The sequence below is a fragment of the Schistocerca nitens genome, chromosome 5 (genome assembly GCF_023898315.1).
Source record: "Schistocerca nitens isolate TAMUIC-IGC-003100 chromosome 5, iqSchNite1.1, whole genome shotgun sequence".
NCBI lineage: Eukaryota > Metazoa > Arthropoda > Insecta > Orthoptera > Acrididae > Schistocerca > Schistocerca nitens.
The window spans coordinates 367,810,878-367,836,613 of NC_064618.1; the positions used below are offsets into that span (position 1 = coordinate 367,810,878).

At 41.4% G+C, this 25,736-nt stretch overlaps 1 protein-coding gene across 1 annotated transcript in view; it reads right to left on the bottom strand.

Moving 5' to 3' along the window:
* LOC126260459 (multiple PDZ domain protein) overlaps window positions 1-25,736 on the bottom strand; it is a 1,565,360-nt gene that overhangs the window by 71,755 nt on the left and 1,467,869 nt on the right. The window contains exons 15-16 of the mRNA XM_049957788.1: window positions 17,248-17,317; window positions 1,561-1,617 (exon numbers count right to left, since the gene is read on the bottom strand). Of these exons, the coding sequence (XP_049813745.1) occupies window positions 1,561-1,617; window positions 17,248-17,317 (127 nt within the window). The remainder of the gene's footprint in view (window positions 1-1,560; window positions 1,618-17,247; window positions 17,318-25,736) is intronic.

Sequence of the window (25,736 nt, forward strand, 5' to 3'; positions counted from 1 at the left end):
AACGAACTAAATATTGCTGTAATCAACCAACAGTCAACTTATAGTTTCAAAAGGAAATTGATAATAGTATAATTTATTTAAAAAATGTGATGCTGTTATAGCAGTGGTCTGATTTTTGTTGAGAAAGATTTTACTTTTTAAAAAATGTTTTCCTCAAATGATGCCAATCCTACAAAGTACAATTTCTGGAAACATTTGTTAAAACACACAGTAAGTAATATTTCAAAATACAAGATTGAACTACATTCAAGTAACTATCTACCTGCACTAGTACAAACAAATAACAAGCATTATGGTTAAATTAAAATGTCAGCTTTTTTGTATGTTTTGGGTTTTTAAAATCAAGTGAGATAACACGGAATACAGTGCACGAATAAACAAATGAATGAATGACAAGAGGACTGGATGGGTGGATGAGCACTGCACAACATCTTGTTAGAATTTTTCAACACCCCACAATCAATGGAAAGTAAACACCAACCTCTACGGCAGTAAAAATTATCTTAATCTTTACTTAATGTTACAGCTTATTACAAGTTTAGCTACCAAAAAATTACATTGACATTGCAGAAATTTTCCATAAGACAGAAGAAACTTTGCAGATAATTGTCAGCCACAATGAACCCATGCACAGTGATTCAATAAGCAGTTTGATTTTTAGTGCACTTCAAATTATTTAGAATGAACACATTCAAGTAATTTTATAATCAGTAGAAGATATTTGAGTATTGTAGTGATGTACCACCAGTGAAGAGGAATGGAAAACTATTTGCAGGCATTATGCCAGTGGAACAGTTGTTCAGTTATCTTTTATTTATTTGATATTTATTTATTAATAGACATTAAGGTAGCATACATGAACACAGAGGAACTTCATAGTGTTGACAAAGACGCACAGTTCTGTAGCACAAGTAAAAGGTAGGGTGACGTTGGAAGTTCCTAAGGAGACACAAAGGAAGAGTGGTTCGTCTTACCATGGGTTTGTTTAGTAAGTGGAAGAGGTTACTGAGATGCTCATGCAACTACAGTAATGTGACAGTACAAGAGTGGCATTGTGCACAATGAGGAGGTATACTGTTGAAATTCTGGGAGGTTATGTCAGAGAAGTTATTACTTTCTCCAACTTATGTCTGTACAATGACCATGATGGCACAATTAGATTAACAACATTTCTAAGAAGACTTACCACACATGAATCATATGTGAATGGAACAGACAAGCAGCAAAATGATAGTGCTACCAGAAGTGCCCTTGTGCACACACCAAAGGTGGCTTGTGGAATTTAGTGTAGATGTACATGAGGCACAAAAACGGAAACTTCATTTTTGCCATATTCGTTACGATGGTAAAATGTGTTACTAATTATTTACAAAAAACACATAAAAGTGATCTAACATATGTTTCAGCCTGATTGGGACTGGAAACTGCAATGAAATTCATAATGATGGAATATGTGGATATTATGGCTGCAAAAGAAAACATCGGTGTAACACTCTCTTCTAAACTATGAGTTGAAGATATAGTGATGGATGAAATAATTTATGACAAAGAATAATTTACCTTTTTGATAGTAACTGTCCGCAGACCTTTGAAGTTACTGTATTTTTCCTCTGGAGTCTGAAACAAAGAGAAACAAGTTATAATCAACTTCAATATTAAAACAAGAAATAAAATTTGGTTCATGCTGCAATTCTTCATTTCTGGATTTATTTTAATACTGGAGCCTACAGAATTATTTACACAATTTGGTTCATGTTTACAGACTATAAGATATTACATGACAGTACTAAAGATTTCTTGTAAGGAAAAAACTTAGTATACAGTAAAGAAATGGTCATAACATTGAGAGTGTCTTAGAAAAATAGTAAATGAGTAATGTTCTTTATTCACTATATGTCTTCCATATTGTCTGTATATAGAAATTTATTAGAATTATGAATCAAAAATATTTACTCCTTCAAAGCAATATTAGTGTCAGTGATGTTAAGAAACAACTAAAACTGCTAAAACTCCAGGGCCTGATAGGATCCCTGTCAGATGCTATGTAGAATGTGCAGCTGAGTTAGCTCCATTTTAACCACAATATACTGTAGTTCGCTTGAACAAAATCCTGTGCCTGGTGATTGGGAAAAAAGCACAGGTCATGTCTGTCTACAAGAAGGATAGCAGAAGTGATCCACAAAATTACTGTCCAACATCCATCTGTTGTATAATCCTACAAAATATTTTCAGCTAAAACATAAACAGGTACTTCAAACAAAATGATCTCCTCAGTGCCCACCAGCAAAAATTCTATAAAACTCCCAATTTTCTCATGACATCCTGAAGGCCACGGTTCCAGGCAGTTGAAGAGATAAAAGTATTTCTTGACTTCCGAAAAGCATTTGACTCAGTACCACACCTACATGTACTTCTGAAAGTTTGATCGTAGGAGATATTGAGCGGAATCTGTGACGGGATTGAACATTTCTTGGTAAGGATGATGCAGCATGTTATCTTAGGAGTCATCCACAGAAGTATGTCATTGAGAAGTGTGTTTAGACCCTTGCAGTTCATGATGTATATTATTGACAGTGAAGACAATATTAATAGTAACTTCACTCTTTTCACAGATGATGTAGTGGTCTATAACGGAGTACTGTCTGAAAAATGCTGCACAAATATTCAGTCAGAAGTTGATATGATTTCAAAGAGGTGCAAAGATTGGTATCTTGCCTTAAATGTTCAGAAAAGTAAAATTATGCAGTTCACAATAAAATTAAGTTAGTCAACTTACATAAATACCTAAATGTAACAATTTACAGTGATATAAAATAGAATGATCACAAAGGCTCATTTGTAAATAAGACAGATGGCAGATTAAAATTCATTGGCAAGATACTGGGAGAATGTAGTCAGTCTCCAAAGGAGACTGTTCGAAAGGTACTTGTGTGGCATCCCAGACTGCTGCTAAAGCCTATGGGGCTGGCTCTTACAGATAGAAGGAAATTACCCAATGAAAGTCTGCTACAAAATTTCAAGAATCAGTATTAAGTGAAGAATCTAGACAAATTATTCAGTCGCTTAGACACTGCTCTTAAAAGGGACCATGAGACAAAATTAGATTAATTACACAATGCACAGAGATATTTATGCAGTCACTATTCACACAGTACGTGTGTGACTGGAATGGGAAGAAACCCTAACATGTGGTTCCATGTCAAGTACTCTCTGCCACACACTTCATAGTGGTTTGCAGGGCATATAAGTAGCTATATAATATATGGAGAAATATTCATCTATCTTTAGTGTGAAGAATATGCTGACTTATGTGTCAATGAAAGAATTATGAGACAGCTGTACTCATCTGGAATTCTCACTGCAGATCAAAAGATTGGTCAATATTGGGACATTGAAACACATTCAGCATACTCCATCAAGAAAGAATGTTCTTAATAGCTGCAAAAACATTTTTACAAAATATACCAAAAGTTAATGCAATAAGAAAATGAAGGGACGAGGGGCTGGAGAAGGGCTTATTTGCAGATGCTGTAAGGCACCAGAGCAGTGCTCTGGCAATTTCCTGGTTTTTTTTTTTTTTAACTTGCAGCAACAAGTCAGCACCAGAGATTTGAATTAGTACATGTGTATTTAATGCACTGTAACTAAAATTTTCCACCAAGATGTATAATAGTGACATTCATGTACAGATGTGTTGCTTATTTGCAGTAACGAATATGAACTTCATTCAATCCAGTTGTAATACAACTCAATGATCAGAAGAAAAATGATAGTGAAAGCATTTACTAAACATTTAACTTGGTGTCTCACGTCACATCGTGTTTTCTTTCTCCTAACTCTTAGGGAATATGGAACTTGATGTGACCCCAATGGACAGGTAATATCTTCATCACCATTCACCACTAAATGCTAAATCCTCTATTGTTTAATACTGGACACACAATCACCAAGCAGCTACAATGCAATTGTTTGAACAAGGCAGCTGGCACAAGGTGAAAATGTCTTGTCACAGTCACTAACACTACCGACTTACGTCAATATGTATCGAGCACAACTAGGAGCACAGTACACTGCTATGAGAACAGTTTATAGTACCTATTGTTTATATTAAATCTTATGGTTTTATTGTTTTGAGTATAAGAAATTGTGTTTTAAAAACATGAATTTCAGAACAGTATTTTGTAATAAATAATTTCTTGCTATAATTTTAATCAGAAGTTTTAAAAAATCAAGACTTGTGAGTTTTATAGCTTAGGGATTTGTGTGTGTGTGTGTGTGTGTGTGTGTGTGTGTGTGCGTGCATGTGTGTGTATGTATCATCATCGGGGAGGGGGGGGGGAGAATTGTATCATTGCATTAAGCATCAGGATGGTAGGAAGTTCCCAATTAACTGACCAATTTGCAAGCAACAAATGCTGACTTGTGATTTTTAATTGCAGACATACATACACATAATGCAAATAGACGGTCCAATTCTACGAACTTGTAAGTCCTGAGGAGGACTTTTTGGTTGTTTGCTCTGCATTCTATGACCAGGAGGCCTTTTCGGGCAGTTCGGTCTCATCCTGTTGTTGTTGTTACTCATTTAGCACCAACCAGGATGCACGTGTGACTTATGGTATGCCACGGACGTGAGTAACCTTGCCCAATGCGACTTATCACAGGCTGCATACGTAGCACCCAAACTGCATGGCTACCAGTTTTAAGTAACATCCAACCTCCAGTTCTACAAAGATCAGATGCTCTCCTGAAGATCTGGAGAAACATTCAGAAGAACCCCCAGCTACCTGCACACAGCGACATATTAATAGCAGAATATCAGTGTCTGAAGTCAAGAAAACCACCTTGGCCAACCGCACAACATCCTGAAGCCTCCAACTTTAACATCAATGAAGTATGGAGAAGTCAATGGGAAGAATTGTCAGTGTTCAACGGTCATCTGGTTAAAAAGCCTTCCATGTGAGCTCCAGGTTTCACGCTGCCCAGAAAACAGTGGAGAACCATGAACCGCATCCCAACAGGACAAGGGAACTGCAGATATCTAAAGCACAAATGGGGCTGGGCAACATCTCCAGATTGTGACTGTGGAGCTGCTCTGCAAACAATAAATCACACTGTTGGTGAATGTCCGAAATGAGCCTTCGGGGGATCAATAAGTGACATCCACCATGCATCACCTGAAGGGCTCAACTGGATCAACAAAGTGGACTTAGAAATCATCTGGTTAAAAAGCTTGTGTAATATGCACATAATTTAGTATAATACTTTGGACATTTGATTCTGCACCTGTATTTTGCTTGTCATTTCTTACACTGTATACTCTTAAAATTATGTATTTGATCCAAGCTCTGTATCATCATACGATAAATAAATAAACACACATTATCAGTCCCAGCAGTCCAGGCAATGGAAGGAAGACAAATTTAAAAAAAGAATTTTATGTATAATGCAGCATAAAAGTTGTCTGTGTGCAGCTCCTACTAATAATCCTCTCTTTCTATAAGCTCACCAACCTATAGTTTGGGCATATTTCTATATATCTCTGTTACTTTATGTACAGTTCTTTGTCAACTTGCCTACTTGTCACACAGCAAAACTGTCATTTTTCCGGTTTCTGAATAGTCAACTGCCAGCTTTTCCAAAAGATATTGTTACATTTCTTGTTCTCCCCATTTTTTATTCATTTCTTCACAAACATGTTGTCACAAATCATCATGGTCAAAATTACATAAATGATATAATATCCTAAATGTGTACTTCATTCACATAAGCAACTAATAGTGAGAAATGAATATTTAATTTTTTATTGTCATTTACAATATTGCAACAGCTGAAGTTCAAAGTCAAAGTGACTACAAACCTGTATCATTACTGTCAGCCTTAACAAAAGTAATAGGGACTATCATGAAAAACATAGCAAAAAATTAATTCAAAAATTTCAGAGTTCTCCCTGTTTCAGTATGGTTTCTGCACAGATAGGAATACTAAAACATCTATGGTTCATACTAAGTTTGTTTGTAATAGATATAATAACAGCTATGGTTCAATTCATTGCATGCACAATGGAGGAGAGAGCAATAATGCTATAGGGATAAAATCTGACACAATGCAACACAGTATCTGATTGAAATAATGAGACAAATTGGTACATAGGGAAGTTTGTTTGTTTGTTTTGTTTTAGGGCATAAAAACAGAGGTCATATACGCCCAAATCAAAACTATAGAACACAAACACAGAGACTAGGGAAACGACTAGATGTCAGTCTCAATGGAAAGAATAGGAGACATCTAAACAAGACACGTGAGGGGGAAAAAAAACCATAAAAATGGAGATCCAAAACTAAAAATTAAATGGCCTTCACCATATTGCTTCGACAGATAAAGCCCTTGCTTCATTTGCTAAAACAGCTGATAAATCAGTTGGCAAACTCAAGATGGAAGGTAAATTAGTAAGCAAAGGGCATTCCAGCAGGTAGTGGCAGACAGTTAAAATTTGGGCGCAATGCGTACAAAATTGTGGGTCAGCGCCATTGAGCAAATGACAATGGCTAAAAAGGCAGTGCCCAATACGCAGCCGAGTTAAAATTATCTCCTCCTGGCGGGAGGGCCGAGAGGAGATTGTCCAAGGCGCCGCAAGAGGCTTAAGAAGCCGAAGCTTATTCCTGTGAAGGAAGGACTATTGGTGATGCCAAAGGAATACCACCGCTTAACAGACGGCAATGCAGAGATCATCGGAGCGAATAGAGGTACTCACAGGCTGAGGTAAGAGGACTGCAGCCTTGGCAGCAGCGTCAGCAGCCTCATTTCCTGGCAGACCGACATGACCAGGGACCCACAGAAACATGACATTGGCTCCACCAAGAGTGAGCAAAAGACAGTTTTCCTGGACCCACTGCACTAAGGGATGAGCAGTGTACAAGGCACAGAGACTTTGGAGGGCGCTCAGTGAGTCTGAGCAGAGGACACAATTGGGAAGGCTGTGTCGCCAGATGTACTCCACGGCCTGATACAAGGCAAAAAGCTCAGATGTAAAAACTGAGGAGTGGGCCGGAAGCCGATATCAAAAGACACGGGTGCCAATGACGAATGCACACCCAACCCCACGGTCAGTCTGAGAGCCATCAGTGTACACAGCGGTACTATCGCTAAGTTCCATGCAAAGATTGTGAAACTGGAGGTGATACACCAAGGCTGGAGTAGTGTCCTTAGCGAGTGCCGAAAGAGGGACAAGCCCCATACTGAAGATCTAAGGAATCATCATCAAAGAAGGAGGCACAGAAAGGGTAGCCACACATGACAGACAAACGGCATGCATACCTACTGAGGAGAAAGTCATGGCTGTAAGACAGTGGTAGTTCAGCAGCTTCAGCATACAGACTCTCTACCAGGCTGGTGTAAAAGACACCCGTGTCCATACGGATGCCACGACGGTGGATAGTGTTGAGACAGCGTAAAAGGGATGGGCATGCAGATGCATAAACAAAGCACACATAGTCGAGTTTCGAACGGACAAGGGAACAGTACAAACAGAAGAGGGTGCAGAATGAGATTTTCACTCTGCAGCAGAGTGTGCGCTGATATGAAACTTCCTGGCAGATTAAAACTGTGTGCCCGACCGAGACTCGAACTCGGGACCTTTGCCTTTCGCGGGCAAGTGCTCTACCCTCTGAGCTACCGAAGCACAACTCACGCCCGGTACTCACAGCTTTACGTCTGCCAGTACCTCGTCTCCTACCTTCCAAACTTTACAGAAGCTCTCCTGCGAACCTTGCAGAACTAGCACTCCTGAAAGAAAGGATATTGCGGAGAAATGGCTTAGCCACAGCCTGGGGGATGTTTCCAGAATGAGAATGGTAGAGCACTTGCCCGCGAAAGGCAAAGGTCCCGAGTTTGAGTCTCGGTCGGGCACACAGTTTTAATCTGCCAGGAAGTTTCATATCAGCGCACACTCTGCTGCAGAGTGAAAATCTCATTCTGGAAACATCCCCCAGGCTGTGGCTAAGCCATGTCTCCGCAATATCCTTCCTTTCAGGAGTGCTTGTTCTGCAAGTTTCGCAGGAGAGCTTCTGTAAAGTTTGGAAGGTAGGAGACGAGATACTGGCAGAAGTAAAGCTGTGAGTACCGGGCGTGAGTCGTGCTTCGGTAGCTCAGATGGTAGAGCACTTGCCCGCGAAAGGCAAAGGTCCCGAGTTCGAGTCTCGGTCGGGCACACAGTTTTAATCTGCCAGGAAGTTTCAGAAGAGGGTGGTTCCATCGGCACCCCAAGAAGTACCATTGGGGACACAGAGGACACTGAGGGACTGTGTACAGCGGGCTACCAGGTAAGAGACATGGGAGGATCAAGAGAGTTTCCTATTGAGCATGAGACCAAGGAATTTAGTAGTGTCAATGAACGGAAGGGCAACAAACGCAAGACGTAGAGATGGTGGGAGAAACCAGAAATTCATACAGACAGTTTTGTGATTGGAAAAGCGAAAGCCGCTGGCAATGTTCCAGGAGTGAAGACGGTCAAGACAGTGCTGAAGGCGCCGCTCTGAGACAGGTCTGTGGACAACTGCAATAGATGGCAAAATCATTGACAAAAAAGGACTCGGAGACGACCGGCAAAAGAGAGGCCATGATAGGGTTAGTGGCGATACCAAAGAGGATGACGCTCAGGGTGGAACCATGAGGCACACCATTTTCCTGAATAAAGGTGTCCGACAAAGCAGAACCCACATGCACCTTGAAAACTCGTTCTTGTAAAAATGGCCATGGAGGCCATATGTGTACAGAGTATGGAGGATACCAGTTCCATCACCTTGCAAATGCAGCTGGTAAGAGAGATGGAGCAGTAGCTGGAAAGAAGGTTTTTGTCCTTACTGGGCTTAGGAATGGGTGTGACTGTGGCTTCACGCCAGCATCCAGGAAACGTGTCCTCAGCCCAGATGCAGTTGTATGTGTTAAGCAGAAAGTGCTTGCCCGCAAGAGTGTTGTTGTTGTTGTTGTTGTTGTTGTGGTCTTCAGTCCTGAGACTGGTTTGATGCCGCTCTCCATGCTACTCTATCCTGTGCAAGCTTCTTCATCTCCCAGTACCTACTGCAGCCTAAATCCTTCTGAATCTGCTTAGTGTATTCATCTCTTGGTCTCCCTCTACGATTTTTACCCTCCACGCTGTCCTCCAATACTAAATTGGGGATCCCTCGATGTCTCTGAACATGTCCTACCAACCGATCCCTTCTTCTAGTCAAGTTGTGCCAAAAACTTCTCCCCAACCCTATTCAATACCTCCTCATTTGTTGTGATCTACCCATCTAATCTTCAGCATTCTTCTGTAGCACCACATTTTGAAAGCTTCTATTCTCTTGCTGTCTAAACTATTTATCGTCCATGTTTCACTTCCATACATGGCTACACTCCATACAAATACTTTGAGAAACGACTTCCTGACATTTAAATCTATACTCGATGTTAGCAAATTTTTCTTCTTCAGAAATGCTTTCCTTGCCATTGCCAGTCTACATTTTATATCCTCTCTACTTCGACCATCATCAGTTATTTTGCTCCCCAAATAGCAAACCTCCTTTACTACTTTAAATGTCTCATTTCCTAATCTAATTCCCTCAGCATCACCCGACTTAATTCGACTACATTCCATTATCCTCGTTTTGCTTTTGTTGATGTTCATCTTATACCCTCCTTTCAAGACACTGTCCATTCTGTTCAACTGCTCTTCCAAGTCCCTTGCTATCTCTGACAGAATTACAATGTCATCGGCGAACCTCAAAGTTTTTATTTCTTCTCCATGGATTTTAATAACTATTCCGAACTTTTCTTTTGTTTCCTTTATTGCTTGCTCAATATACAGATTGAATAACATCATGGATAGGCTACAACCCTGTCTCACTCCCTTCCCAACCACTGCTTCCCTTTCATGGCCCTCGACTCTTATAACTGCCATCTGGTTTCTGTACAAATTGTAAATAGCCTTTCGCTCCCTGTATTTTACCCCTTTCACCTTCAGAATTTGAAAGTGAGTATTCCAGTCAACATTGTCAAAAGCTTTCCCTAAGTCTACAAATGCTAGAAACATATGTTTGCCTTTCCTTAATTTAGCTTCTAAGATAAGTCGTAGAGTCAGTATTGCCTCACGTGTTCCTACAATTCTACGGAATCCAAACTGATCTTCCCCGAGGTCCCTTCTACTATTTTTTCTATTCGTCTGTAAAGAATTCGCGTTAGTATTTTGCAGCTGTGACTTATTAAACTGATAGTTCGGTAATTTTCACATCTGTCAACACCTTCTTTCTTTGGGATTGCAATTATTATATTATTCTTGAAGTCTGAGGGTATTTCGCCTGTCTCATACATCTTGCTCACCAGACGGTAGAGTTTTGTCAGGACTGGCTCTCCCAAGGCTGTCAGTAGTTCTAATGGAATGTTGTCTACTCCGGGGGCCTTGTTTCGAATTAGGTCTTTCAGTGCTCTGTCAAACTCTTCACGTAGTATCATATCTCCCATTTCATCTTCATCTACATCCTCTTCCATTTCCATAATATTGTCCTCAAGAACATCGCCCCTGTATAGAACCTCTGTATACTCCTTCCACCTTTCTGTTTCCCCTTCTTTGCTTAGAACTGGATTTCCATCTGAGCTCTTGATATTCATGCAAGTGGTTCTCTTTTCTCCAAAGGTCTCTTTAATTTTCCTGTAGGCAGTATCTATCTTACCCCTAGTGAGATAAACCTCTACATCCTTACATTTGTCCTCTGGCCATCCCTGCTTAGCCATTTTGCACTTCCTGTCCATCACATTTTTGAGACGTTTGTGTTCCTTTTTGCCTGCTTCATTTACTACATTTTTATATTTTCTCCTTTCATCAATTAAATTCAATATTTCTTCTGTTACCCAAGGGTTTCTACTAGCCCTCGTCTTTTTACTTACTTGATCATCTGCTGCCTTCAATACTTCATCCCTCAAAGCTACCCATTCTTCTTCTACTATATTTCTTTCCCCCATTCCTGTTTATTGTTCCCTTATGGTCACCCTGAAACTCTGTACCACCTCTGGTTCTTTCACTTTATCCAGGTCCCATCTCCTTAAATTCCCACCTTTTTGCAGTTTCTTCAGTTTTAATCTACAGTTCATAACCAATAGATTGTGGTCAGAGTCCACATCTGCACCTGGAAAATTTAAAACCTGGTTCCTAAATCTCTGTCTTACCATTATATAATCTACCTGATACCTTCCAGTATCTCCAGGGTTCTTCCATGTATACAACCTTCTTTCATGATTCTTGAATCAAGTCTACATGCTCTGCACAAAATTCTACCAGGCGGCTTCCTCTTTCATTTATTAGCCCCAATCCATATTCACCTACTATGTTTCCTTCTCTCCCTTTTCCTACTGACGAATTCCAGTCACCCATGACTATTAAATTTTCGTCTCCCTTCCCTACCTGAATAATTTCTTTTATCTCATCATACATTTCATCAATTTCTTCATCATCTGCAGAGCTAGTTGGCATATAAACTTGTACTACTGTAGTAGGCGTGGGCTTCGTGTCTATCTTGGTCACAATAATGCGTTCACTAAGCTGTTTGCAGTAGCTTACCCGTACTCCTATTTTTTTATTCATTATTAAACCTACTCCTGCATTACCCCTATTTGATTTTGTATTTATAACCTTGTATTCACCTGACCAAAAGTCTTGTTCCTCCTACCACCGAACTTCACTAATTCCCACTATATCTAACTTCAACCTATCCATTTCCCTTTTTAAATTTTCTAATCTACCTGCCCGATTAAGGGATCTGACATTCCAAGCTCCGATCCACAAGAGAGAGGTGCGGCAAAATCTGAACATGTATAGCGTCTGGTCCTGGGGCAGAGGACTGGAATGAACTGAGAGCATGATCTAGCTCCCTCATAGTGAAAGCGGTATTGTAGCACTCATGATTTGGAGAAGAGAAGGGTATCGCCCGAGCCTCCTCCACTCGTTTCCTATTGATAAAGGAAGGGTGATAGTGGGAAGACCTCAAAACTTCTACAAAATGGCGGCCCAAGGTGTTGGAGATAGCAACAGGATTCACGATGACATCAGCACCTACTGTCAGGCCGAAAATTGGGGAATGGATCACGGTTTCAGAGAGCCACTGGAGATTGGCCCACACAATAGAGGAATGTGTGGAACTGGTAAAAGAACTAGTGAACGAAATCCAACTAGCTCTTTTGCTATCCTGAAGAACTCGACGACACTTTGCGCGCATCTGTTTATAATGAATGCAGTTTTCCAGCGTTGGGAGGTGGTTAAAAACGCGAAGAGCTCATCTCCGTGTGCAAATTGTGTTGCAACATGCTTCAGTCTACCAAGGGACTGGGACACGATGTGGTAAAGAGGAAGTCCGAGGAATGGAACGTTCTGCAGCAGTAAGGACAACGTTTGTGAGATAGTCCGCCTGGTCATCACGACTGAGGAAATCTTGTTCTGCAAAGGTTTCCAGGGAGAAGTGAAGCTGCCAGTCCACCTTAGTAAGCTACCATTTGGGCATGCATGTGGATGGGGTAGGAGTCAGCAGACAGAGCACACAAGAAATGGTCGCTTGGGTAGGCGTCAGAAAGAACGGACCACTCAAGACGAGGGGCAAGCTGGGCAGTGCACAAGAATAGGTGCAAATGGGAATAGGCGTGCACCAGTGTTAAGGCAGAAGAGGTTGAGTTGGTTGAGAATGTCAGCCAAGAGGGCACCTATCTGGCAGGCCCTGGGAGAACCCTAAAGGGGATGATGGACATTAAAGTCACCGAGTAGCAAAAATGGTGGAGGTATCTGCCCATGATGAAAGAAGTCAGCCCTGGTGACATCGAAGGATGGATGTACATAAATGGTACTGAGGGAGAAAGTCGGGTGGGGAAGCAAGAGGCGAACGGCAACAGCTTGAAGACGGGTAGTCAGGGAAATGGGTTGACTATGAAGGTCATCCCATATAAGCAGCATGATTCCCCCATGAGATGGGATGCCGACCTCAGGGGGAAGGTTAAAACGAAACGGTAAGTAATGTGGAAGCTCAAAGCGGTCTTGAGGGTGCAATTTCATTTCCTGAAGGCAAAGTACAAGGGGATGCTGTGATGCTAGAAGCAGTCGTAAATCCTCGCTGTGGGATCGAAGACAGTGAACGTTGCATTGGAGGACAGTCATGAGGAGAAAGAGATGAAGGGGTATCAACTCAGAGCCCGCCGAGGGACAGTTGGTGTAGAGTCGCTACTACAGGGCACAGAAGCAGGAGGATCCTGCTCCATGGGGTCCACACAAGCATCGGCGTACTAGTATGGTCGGTCGGCGGATTCCAACACCGAAAAACGGTTGGTGGTGTGCACCAGCGAGATGGAGGCCGGCTGCGCTAAGCGACCATGTGGCAACACTGTAGAGCAGGATCTTCGAGTTGGTGAAGGGGAAGATCGGTTGCCTTTAGCAGACTTATTCGAGCCCTTCTGCTTGGAGGAATACTTGGGTGTTGGTTGGCTGGAGGGACAGAGGAAGTCTTCCCAGGCCTTTCCTGCCTGCCGGTTGTGTAGTGGGTAGCTTCGCCTCATGAGGCGAGAGATTGATAGTTTGTTGCGCAGTAGGACGGGGGGACGGTGATGTTACCTTTACACTTGGCGACTTCACAACCTCAGAGCCAAATTTGAGGTCGCATGTCTGTGTTGCCATGTCCTTCATTGAGCGAGGGGTAAACAGAACTGAACTATAAGTGCCAGACAGGAGAACACAGGGTTTTTGACTAGCCAGTAACTTGCGAGCTACCGGGTAAGGCACCTTTTCCTTTACCCAAATCTCTTGAACGGCCCGCTCATCAAGAAACATGGGACAATCCCGGGAGGAGGTGGCAGTTGATACAGCGGGGATAAGGTGGTGGACATTCGCCCTCGTGTGCATTCCTGCCAAAGGTTAAGCATTTGGCCGGGTGTCGACAAGATGTTCTAGTGAGATTGACACTGGTAAAGTGCTTCGGATTCGGAATGTACGGCCAGACTGTGATGATTTCGTAGCCTGCTTTAATCTTGGACAGCAACACCACCATATCAAAGATGAGGAAAAGAGTGCGGGTGGGCACCAAGGAAGAATCGACCTTTTTCAAGACACGATGAACGGCAATGACACCCTGATCGGATAGGTAAGTTTGTATTTCAGCTTCGGTCATACCATCAAGCAGCCCGGGGTATACTACACCACAGAAAGAACTCAAAGTTCTATGTGCCTTGACATGAACAGTGTAGCCGTCAAGAAGTGAGGCAGCAAGAAGTTGTTGTGCTTGAGTATCAGAAGCCGTCTCCAAGAGCAAAGTGCCATTCCGTAAACAAGAGCAGGATTTCACAGGGCCATCAATGTGCAGTGGGAAGAGTCTTCAAATCAGCAGACTCATTACGTTTTCGTATCGTCGACATCGATGGAGAGGATGAGTGACTCACTGCAAGGATATCCCCCATGATTGCCAGCGTCTCCGATGGCGTGCTCCTTCCAACTTGGGGTCCCCAACACAAGGGATTAGGTGTTCGTTCACACCTCACGTTACACCTCCCGAACACCTGATGGAGGAACAAATGGGCAATCTGGAAAGGTTACAGCTCAGGCAACAACCCCTTCCTGGACGTGGCCTGTACCAGGGGGTACGTGCAAACCCTACCTGTCGACCCTGGGCTGGGAATTACGCGTTACCCAGTCACCTTTTACGCGTCAGACGCATGGGCCGGCCTTCAGGAACACACAGAGAGGAAGAAGAAAACAGAGGATCCTCATACACTGAAGCGGAGGAACGAGAGGTGAAGGGAAACAAAGAAAGGAAAAAAGGAGCCAAAAAGAAATTGTAGACTGTTCACAGGTCAGCAACAGTATGCAGAACATTCCCAATAATACCCCAGACATGTTCCTCAAGGGAGGGGAGGAAGAATAGAAAGAGGATAAACATGCAGCATGGAAGAGAAAGAAGTGCTGTAAAGGCTGGGGCCCCATGGTAGCCAAACACAAACCTGCCAAAGAGTGGCAAGCCGCCTGGGAGGACATAGGGAAGTAAAAACACTAGAGAGAGAAAGAGAAAGAGAGAGAGAGAGAGAGAGAGCTGTAAGATACTGAAGGCCTTCACCCTAGCCGGATTACGCTCCCATATTTTATTTTCTCGGGCTTCTCCGGAGATGAGAACTTGCCCTTCAGTATATCCTCTCCTCTCGTTTACCGCCAGGCCTCAACCTCCGCTAATTTCAAGTTGTCACCTGTCTTTCAACAACATCTTTGCCTCTGTACTTCCACCTCGACTGACATCTCTGCAAAACTCTTTGCCTTTACAAATGTCTGCTTGTGTCTGTGTATGTGCGGATGGATATGTGTGTGTGTGCGAGTGTATACCTGTCCTATTTTCCCCCTAAGGTAAGTCTTTCCGCTCCCGGGATTGGAATGACTCCTTACCCTCTCCCTTAAAACCCACATCCTTTCGTCTTTCCCTCTCCTTCCCTCTTTCCTGATGAAGCAACCGTTGGTTGCAAAAGCTTGAATTTTGTGTGTATGTTTGTGTTTGTTTGGGTGTCTATCGACCTGCCAGCACTTTCGTTTGGTAAGTCACATCATCTTTGTTTTTAGATATATTTTTCCCACGTGGAATGTTTCCCTCTATATATATATATATATATATATATATATATATATATATATATATAACAGAGGGAAACATTCCACGTGGAAAAAATATATCTAAAAAGAATATATCTAAAAAGAAAGATGATGAGACTTACCAAACAAAAGCGCTGGCAGGTCGATAGACACACAATCAAACACAAATATACACACAAAATTCAAGCTTTCGCAACAAACTGTTGCCTCATCAGGAAAGAGGGAAGGAGAGGGAAAGACGAAAGGATGTGGGTTTTAAGGGAGAGGGTGGAGTCATTCCAATCCCTTAAAACCCACATCCTTTCGTCTTTCCCTCTCCTTCCCTCTTTCCTGATGAGGCAACAGTTTGTTGCGAAAGCTTGAATTTTGTGTGTATATTTGTGTTTGATTGTGTGTCTATCGACCTGCCAGCGCTTTTGTTTGGTAAGTCTCATCATCTTTCTTTTTAGATATATTCTTTTTAGATATATATATATATATATATATATATATATATATATATATATATATATATATATATATATATATATTTGTACAGCAATCCTCTTGAGCCTTTAAAAGCAATTAAGAACATAACTGTGTTCAAAAATACAGTTTTCAAATATTTCATACTAATCTATGACATGAGTGATTACTTGGGTCAATTTTCTCTTTTTGTGCCATATATATAATGCATGTCTGCAAGTTCATGTAAAATAGTAACACTCTCTCAAGAACTGTATATAGTGGTATAATCCAATAAGGTCACATCAGAGACAATTGTGTAGGCTATTGTTTCCCAAGTTAGCACCACCCACGTTTATTATTCGCACAAACTAAGTTGACACTCAGCATGATGGCTGATAGGAGCGACTGTCAAGGCACTTTCCATTTACCATGACTCCCATTAGCCACCACACTTAGTGTCTCCTTGGTTTGCACGAACAGTATGTGTCAGACAGTTGTCTGTTATGCAAATGTGCTTCACTTGTTCTCTTCATCCAGTACCACTTAATGCCTGATACATTCTGGCCATTGGTTCCTTAGTTCAAAAATACTCAGTTTAGGATCCTCTATAATCTGTATAATTTTTAAGCATAACGTTTGGGAAATCTTGTTTATTTTGTGCCTTAGGTCCACCCTGTTTTGGTATACCAACTTTGCTACCTCTGACAGTTTCTCAGTTTTTGGTAAATTCTCTAGCACAATGACTCCTTTTGGCGAATGTGATCCTTCCACAAACGTCAATAAATTTGTGTTCACACAAAAAAAAATTAGCACTTGTGTAAAAGGTTTGTTTCCTCTACCTACATATTGCAAATATAAATGAAAAAGGAGTGAGTTTGATACCAAATACAAACTTTTATGGATTGAAATTTATTTTCTGTTCCATCATTTCAAGTATAAGTTATACACTTTATAATTTTACTAATTTAGGACTAGTTCTCTTACTCAAGTCCTTTTTTTTTTTTCTTTGCTATGGTGTATTTACTGTTATATTCAGAATTCAGATTGTCAACTTAAGTACCCAATGACACTAAAAAGTATAATTACCTACAAAATCATAAGCCTCAGCATGAAAAAGTGCTGAATTATTAGCAATATAAATACATTGTTTGACAATGCATTACCTCATCATCCAAGCTGACTGGGAACTGTGTAATTGGCTTCACGGCTAAATCCTCTATGGCTTTTTCTCGTCTGGAAAGAAAAGAATAATTGTAAGAATACATTTGTCAATAGTTACTGCTTCAACAATTTTAGTAAGCAATTGTAGTTAACAGGTAACTGACAAGTTTCAACATCAATCAGCATGGGTTCTAAACTATTCATCTCACATTTTTTGCAAACAATCATAGGACTGCCATATCCACATATATTATAACAGCTTAGATTTTCTTTTCTGTCTGATACACAATCACTAAATTGTTGCTTTGACTGTACATATTACAGGCTGAAAATACCTGAGTTGAAGAAGGGACATGCAACTGTTTGTGGATTTGACGAGAGAACCATAAGCCATTTGTCTAGAAGACTGTACACAAATCACGGAAAAAGTAATTACGTGTGGATGGGCAAGAATCTTAACCCTGTTCCTCACAGTCATGCAACAAGAAACAAGTAGCGAAAAGAAGAGACAAGAAGTAAATACATGTGAGGGAAATTACAACACAAAATGAGTAAATAAATCAGAAGAGAAACAAAGACAACGAAAGAAGCACTGGACTGCAGAGAAACATCAATAACTGGTGATATAAGTGGTGTAAGATGAGGGTAGCACAAGAAATCATTAGCTGCCCAAGTTCTCACTTTAAAAGTTCTGGCAGAAAATGATCAAACTACCATCCAGTGCCTTGTGTTCTTACTGTCGAAGAATCCCCTTTGATCATAGATATCTAGCATCATGGAAACTTAAAATTTCAATGTGTTCTTTGGATATATAGTAAACCACAAGAATTTACATGTAGGGAGATGTATGGAAAAAACATAACCTACTAATCACTCGAATACTGTGCCTTTCCAGATGAACACCTCAAATTTCAGTACAGACTACCACTACCTTGCACTAAAATCCTAGAACCAGCCTCAGTTTTAAAACATATCCACAAGGCTGGAGCTACAAAGTGGTTAAAAAATAATAAAACACAAGCATGATACTGTACATACTTCTTTATTAATAATAAGTACGTTCAACCTTGACGAATATCACAGGTTGAATTAGTCTTAGCAACCATCTGGTACCAAACATTATTTTTACAAGTTACGCCTGAGACGGCAGAAATAATGTAACAGGAACTGCATCTTGCCCTGATAACTCTTTGCTGCCGATATACCATTTCCGACATATCATTAAAACAGTTCGCACCAAAGGAGATGCGTCCTTGATAAATTTTATCGTGCTGACAATTGTCGCCTTTATCAAATGACACCTGAAGTATTTGTGTAATTGTTAACAGAAGATCGCTCTTTAATCCAACTAACAGAGTATATCGTGACTTACTATCAACACACATCCGTATCCATGGTTTACAGCTCGCATCAAACAATGAAAATGATAGATCCTTTGGAAATTCATTGTACATAATCTTGCCCAACTGAAGAAGCAATAGAACTGCTGACTCAGCAGACCTTATTATTTCACTTACCCTCTATTCGTCAACTGAGTTTAGCACGTTATCCGCTGAAGAGTATTGCCTTCTGTGACACGATGTCTTGGATAGGGCAGCCCTGCCTCAAAATCCCAGTACTTTAGCTCTAGCTCACTGCTCTTACTGAAGCGGTATCATGGTTCCTTTTCCGCAACCCTCTTATGATTGCGTCCTCTCAGGGGCGCCTGTCTTTCATTACTCATTGATGCAACCTTGTGTTAATTTTTGTTGACTGTCGTAACTACCCATGTCATTTACTTAAAATACTGAAAAACATAGCCGTCTCTGTACCAATTTCTCCACACAAATGGCCAGTATGAACCTATCTTGTTTCTAACTCTGCTGCACTCCCCTACCCATTTCGTGGCAGCCATTTATTGCCAGTTATTCATCAGATATCCAGAGTACTTCTCCACACACTAACATTCTACTTACAAATGACAATCGCTTTTCGCTGGGGTTCAGTAGTACCAACCCGACAACTTTCCCAGTACCACGATGTTTCCAAAATCTTAACCCATCTTCGGCACCACTGCTTTTCCCTCGTGCCGAAAAGGATAACGAGAGAGAGAGAGAGAGACGAGGTGGGGTGGGTGGGTGGAGAAGGATGGGGTGAGAGAGGGGAAGGGGGGAGGGGGGGAGAGAGAGAGAGAAAGAGAGAGAGAGAGAGAGCACACATTAATTTAGTTACAGTTACTGTTATTACATTTACTATTAATCCTGGAAGTGTGTCTTCAAATAGTCTGTAACTGAGATCTAAAGTTACCTGGTTGATGACTGCATTAGAAAATGGCAGCCCAGAAAGGCACGACCAGCAGTTGAACCGTGTCGGTGACATTTTATAGAATATTAGGCGATGAATGCGTGTAAAAAAAATATATATATATTTGAAACATTTTGAACAGTGATTTATGTGAAAAGATTGCGCTTCTTCTCGTAGTATCTTCAGAAGACTATCAGAATAGATTTTCTAAAAATCTGCAGCATCTGAAACTCAAAATATGTGGACAACCGACAGCTGCTACGTGAACTGTTTTTATTTTACAATTTCGGGTCATTTCCGGATACACAAGTCTTCAGTGTCCTCCCTCCCCTTGGTCAATAACACCCCTCTGTGAAAGACATGTTTAATTCCAGGCGTAATCGTTGTCAGTGAACACTTTTATTGCACATAAACATAGTCTGCTTCAGAATTTATAGGTTCCTACTCTATCGAACAATTTCTACAGAACTGTTCACAAATAACTATCGCACACCAAGCCAGTGGCAAAATTCTATATGCTCATTGAACCATTAAGATTTCCGAAAGCAATATAGCACACTACATATTGAATATAACTTAGATACACTTTGCACTATAATAGTATTATGTTGGATTTTATCTCCAGCTCTTTTCGATTGTTGTAAATTCCCATTTTCTAGTGGAAATTTTCATTATAAAGCACACAACTAAATAGATAACTGCCAGAAGATTATTATGATCATTACTAAGACAAAATTTTGCGATTTATTTATTTATTTTCAGTTTAGTTTAAAGGTCAGTGAACAAGAAGCTACTGCCAGAGTTATCTTCTGCACCGAATTTGCCTAAAATTACGCTCTGGCGCTAGGAGCCAAGGTTTTCACAGCTTTCGTAATCAACTGAAGGAGTTATTTTGGTGGTTAATACTGTGTGGGAAAAGAGAGCACCATTTTGAATTGGTTAGGCGTGGACACTGAAGCCACTTCTTTCTAAGTCTTTGCTATATTTCGTTAATAAATCTTCGATGTTTATTGCAGTATTGTAGGCGATGTAAACATTACATGTATTCTTGGCTATTTGCTTGAATCTCACTGGATTTCGTTCCATGTGGAGCGGAAGCCAAGCTGTGTCCAGTACAGCCAAGTATGATCATAAGGATACGTTGTATGCTGTGTTACACGCACACAGATGGAGCGATAACGCAGGATAACAGCTCTACCAGCGCATTTAACTTGTTTAGCATTGGCCAGCCAGCTGGCCCAACCAACCTGCAATGATGTGAGAAGTTGCAATTCTGACGAAAAAAGAGACGAACAGAGAAACAATATAGCTTCGAATGTCATAACTCCAGCACTACCACAAGCTTGCTTCTGGGAAGCATAACATGCTCTCGTTCTCACCTAACATGGTAGTCTAATTACAAACAACAGTGATGTAAATTCCTAACTTCAACACAATGGTAATTCTTCTGAGCGAGCTATGTGTAATGCATAAGCATACAGCAGAGAGTTCACCGTATTGTTGAATAATGAGGCCACTGAAGGTTTTAATTACAGTCAGATGTCTTGTAATCTATTAGCTCCTTCCTTATCCGAATTCGAGAAATACATTTCAGTTTTGGAACTGTCATCTGCTACTATGGTAACGAATCGATCAACAACAGAATCCAAGAAGCCACACAAGCGCCGCAATTTCTCCTTTTATGACGTACCGTTCTACATCCCACCGGCGTTCGGCAGTGACATGTGCAAAAAAATAAAATAAAATAAAAATAAAAAACCGCGTGAGTGCCTTAGTTCCAGTACGTCTGGCTGATTAACAGTCTTGTTATTTCTCGTGACAAATCCCTTAACTTCGCTCCAGATCAGTTCTGTTGGGTTCTTATTGTAATAGCACAGTGGCAATCGTAAAAATTCATCACTTGTATGGTGTTCTCGATGCTGTGAAAAGGATTGTTTTTCATGTTTCTACAACACTTATCACTCTGGTTCGTGTGAGACTGGATCTGTGGTATAAAACAACGGACATAATCCAAATAAAGTGTATTTGGTTTTTCATTTTTGTCCTAAAAATTAAATTATCATGTTTTCTTAATTTCAGCAAGCTTTATTACCAATTTTCCGTGAAATATCTATAACTAAGAATTTATATTTGAAATGAAAACAGGAATTTCGCGTGCAATATGTGGATAGAAACAAGAAGACATGCATTTTTCGTAAAAATTTATAATGATTTTTACAATTACGAGATGTAGGTATTTCAAATAGAAAAAAGGATGACCAAGGCGAGACTTGAACCAGCGATCCACAAATTGCACACTACGCTACCGATTCCACTATACATCTAATGTGCATCTGTATCTCAATTGTATCAAATTTAAATCCGATTTCACTGTAAATTTATGACAAACATTAAGAACAACCTGAAACTTCCCGGCAGATTAAAACTGCGTGCCGGACCGAGACTCGAACTCGGGCCTTTGCCTTTCGCGGACAAGTGCTCTAAGAACAACCTATTTCTCGGCACTTTTTCACCGTGTTCCACACGCGTGTTTACTACATAGCAGAAAGCAGTTTCAGCCGTTTTCATACTGCGCATTGACAGAGCGCAACAGTGCAGAGACTGTGACTGTTTGACTGTACACGATTTTTGAAATAAAAACTACACAGCTAAAGCGTGATTAAGAAAAACGTCGATGACTGATAATACATTACAATATCTTAAAGTTCATTTAAAGTAATTTAACAATAAGATATCTAATACATAAGTAGGAGCTATCTCCAAAAGCGCAACAAAACGAGCGTACGTTTTTGCGTATGTTTACATCAGGTTTATTCTTAATTAGCAAGCGCGATTTCACGTAAACCCTTATTGAAAATCACACCTCTCACGTCTTGATATTCGAAATCCCTGACGTGCAAACAGCTATTACTTGTGTTTGGTTTCTAACTTGATGACTAGTAGGATGTGGTTCTCTACGCGTACAGTCACATGCAAGTCTGTTAATCTGTGCATAACTCATGCATCCTAAGTCTACTAGAAACAGCTTAGGTATATTGTACAGTCAAGTCTTGGTCTCACACTCCAATTTTTGCCCCCATACCTCCTGTCCCTCAGGTTGTGTCCTATCAAATGGTCCCTTCTTTTAGTCTGATGTGCATTAAGTTTCTCTTTCCACCAATTCGATTCAGACCTCCACACCAGTTATTCAGTCTACTCTCAACTTTCCTGGGCAGCACCTCATTCCAAAATTTTACACTACTGGTCATTCAAATTGCTACACCACGAAGATGACGTGCCACAGACGCGAAATTTAATCGACAGGAAGAAGATGCTCTGATATGCAAATGATTAGCTTTTCAGAGCATTCACACAAGGTTGGCGCCGGTGGCGACACCTACAACGTGCTGACATGAGGAAAGTTACCAACCGATTCCTCATGCACAAACAGCAGTTGACCGGCGTTGCCTGGTGAGACATTGTGATGCCTCGTGTAAGGAGGAGAAATGCGTAGGCCTACCATCACGTTTCCGACTGTGGTAAAGGTCGGATTGTAGCCCATCGCGATTGTGGTTTATCGTATCGCAACATTGCTGCTCGTGTTGGTCGAGATCCAATAACTGTTAGCAGAATATGGAATCGGTGGGTTCAGGAGGGTAATACGGAACGCCGTTCTGGATCCTAACGGCCTCGCATCACTAGCAGTCGAGATGACAGGCATCTTATCCGCATGGCTGTAACAGATCGTGCAGGCACGTCTCGATCCCTGAGTCAACAGATGGGGACGTTTGCAAGACAACAACCATCTGCACGAACAGTTCGACGACGTTTGCAGCAGCATGGACTATCAGCTCGGAGACCATGGCTGTGGTTACACTTGACGCTGCATCACAGACAGGAACGCCTGCGATGGTGTACTCAACGACGAACCTGGGTCCACGAATGGCAAAACGTCATTATTTCGGATGAATCCATGTTCTGTTTACAGCATCATGATGATCGTATCCGTGTTTGGCGACATCGCGGTGAACGCACATTGGAAGCGTGTATTCGTCATCGCCATACTGGCGTATCACCCGGCGTGATGGTATGGGGTGCCATTGGTTACACGTCTCGGTCAGCTCTTGTTCGCATTGACGGCACTTTGAACAGTGGACGTTACATTTCAGATGTGTTACCATCCGTGGCTCTACCCTTCATTCGATCCCTGCGAAACCCTACGTTTCAGCAGGATAATGCACGACCGCATGTTGCCGGTCCTGTACGGGCCTTCCTGGATACAGAAAATGTTCGACTGCTGCCCTGGCCAGCACATTCTCCAGATCTCTCACCAATTGAAAACGTCTGGTCAATGGTGGCCGAGCAGCTGGCTCGTCACAATACGCCAGTCACTACTCTTCATAAACTGTGGTATCGTGTTGAAGCTGCATGGGCAGCTGTACCGGTACACGCCATCCAAGCTCTGTTTGACTCAATGCCCAGGCGTATCAAGGCCGTTATTACGGCCAGTGGTGGTTGTTCTGGGTACTGATTTCTCAGGAACTATGCAACCAAATTGCGTGAAAATGTAATCACATGTCAGTTCTAGTATAACATATTTGTCCAATTAATACCCGTTTATCATCTGCATTTCTTCTTGGTGTAGCAATTTTAATGGCCAGTAGTGTATATTCTCTTCTTGTCTAAACTCTTATCGTTCACGCTCCATTTTCGCACCACTAAGCTAAAATAAACTCCGTCCGAACAGATCTCAGAAGACCTTAACGGCACTGACCGACCGCCGTGTCATTCTCAGCCCATAGGCGTCACTGGATGCGAATATGGAGGGACATGTGGACGGCACACCGTTCTTCTGGCCGTTGCCAGTTTTCGTGAACGGAGCCGCTAATTCTCAATCAAGTAGCTCCTCAATTTGCCTCACAAGAGCTGGGTGCACCCCGCTTGCCAACAGAGCTCGGCAGACGACGGTCACCCATCCAAGTGCTAGCCAAACCCGACAGCGTTTAACTTCGGTGATCTGACGGGAACCGGTGTTATCACTGCGGCAAGGCCGTTGGCATTTTAGTGCTACACAAGAAAAATACCTTTAGAAAAGACTTCCTAAAACTTAGATTTACATTTGATGTTAACAAAATTTCTCGTTTTCAGCAATGCTTGTCTTGCTATTTCCAGTCTTTCCTACTTCGGTCAACGTCAGTTACTTTGATGCTCAAATAGCAAAACTCATCTCTTACTCTTAGTGTCATTTCCTAATCTAATCTCCTTGGAAAATTTTGATTACATTCGTCCACACTCCGTTACTTTGGTTGATGTTCATCTGATAACCTCTCCAAGTTACTGTTCATTCCGTTCAACTGACCGCCCAAGTCCTTAACCGTTTGTGACAGAATTACAATGTCATCGTCAAACCTTAAAATTTTAGCTTCTGCTCCCTGAACATAAATTCCTTTTCACAATGTCTCGTTGGTTTCATTTACTACTTACTCTACGTGCAGATTGAGTAACGCGAGGGAAAGCTTCGACCTTGAGTCACTTACCTTGTCACTACTGCGCCCTTCTCATGTCATTCGACTCCTATAACTGCAGTCTGGTTTCTAGTTTCCGATAGCATTTCTTTATAACTGATAAGTTCAAAATTTTTGTGCAAAAAATTTCCAACGTGGTAACACGATTACGGGAACATTCACGGCTAAAATGCAGCCAGAACCGATGACAGCGTTCTTTCCACGTGCGAACGCAGTCCGTCGACGATACGAATCAATAAATTGTCCTCGGGATTCCAGGTTGTTAAATTTCCATTCTTGGCAAATTGGGAGAGTAATCGTATTAACGCGAGCCGAGGGAGTGCTGAGATACGCAACACAAAATCAATCCCGTACTAACCACCGGCCAACGCACGTAATATCACGCTCTCTCAACAGGCACGGTTTCTGTTCACAAACAAGAGCAGCCGAATCACATTGCTCTCGCTTTAATTACAGAGAAATAGAAGACAATGAATTCGGTCAACTGCTCTCTCAAAGACATAACCACTGGGGACCATCAGTAAAACGCATCAGTCACGAAAAGATCGTGTAAAAACCGCGCGCGAGGCTAGAGACACAACTACAGTTGCTTCTGATAGCATTATAATGGCACACAGATCGAGTTCAACTTTCTTTCTATATAGTACTGTTATTATACTACATTAGTCAATCCTTCGACTGGTGTGATGCTGCCTGTAACTGCT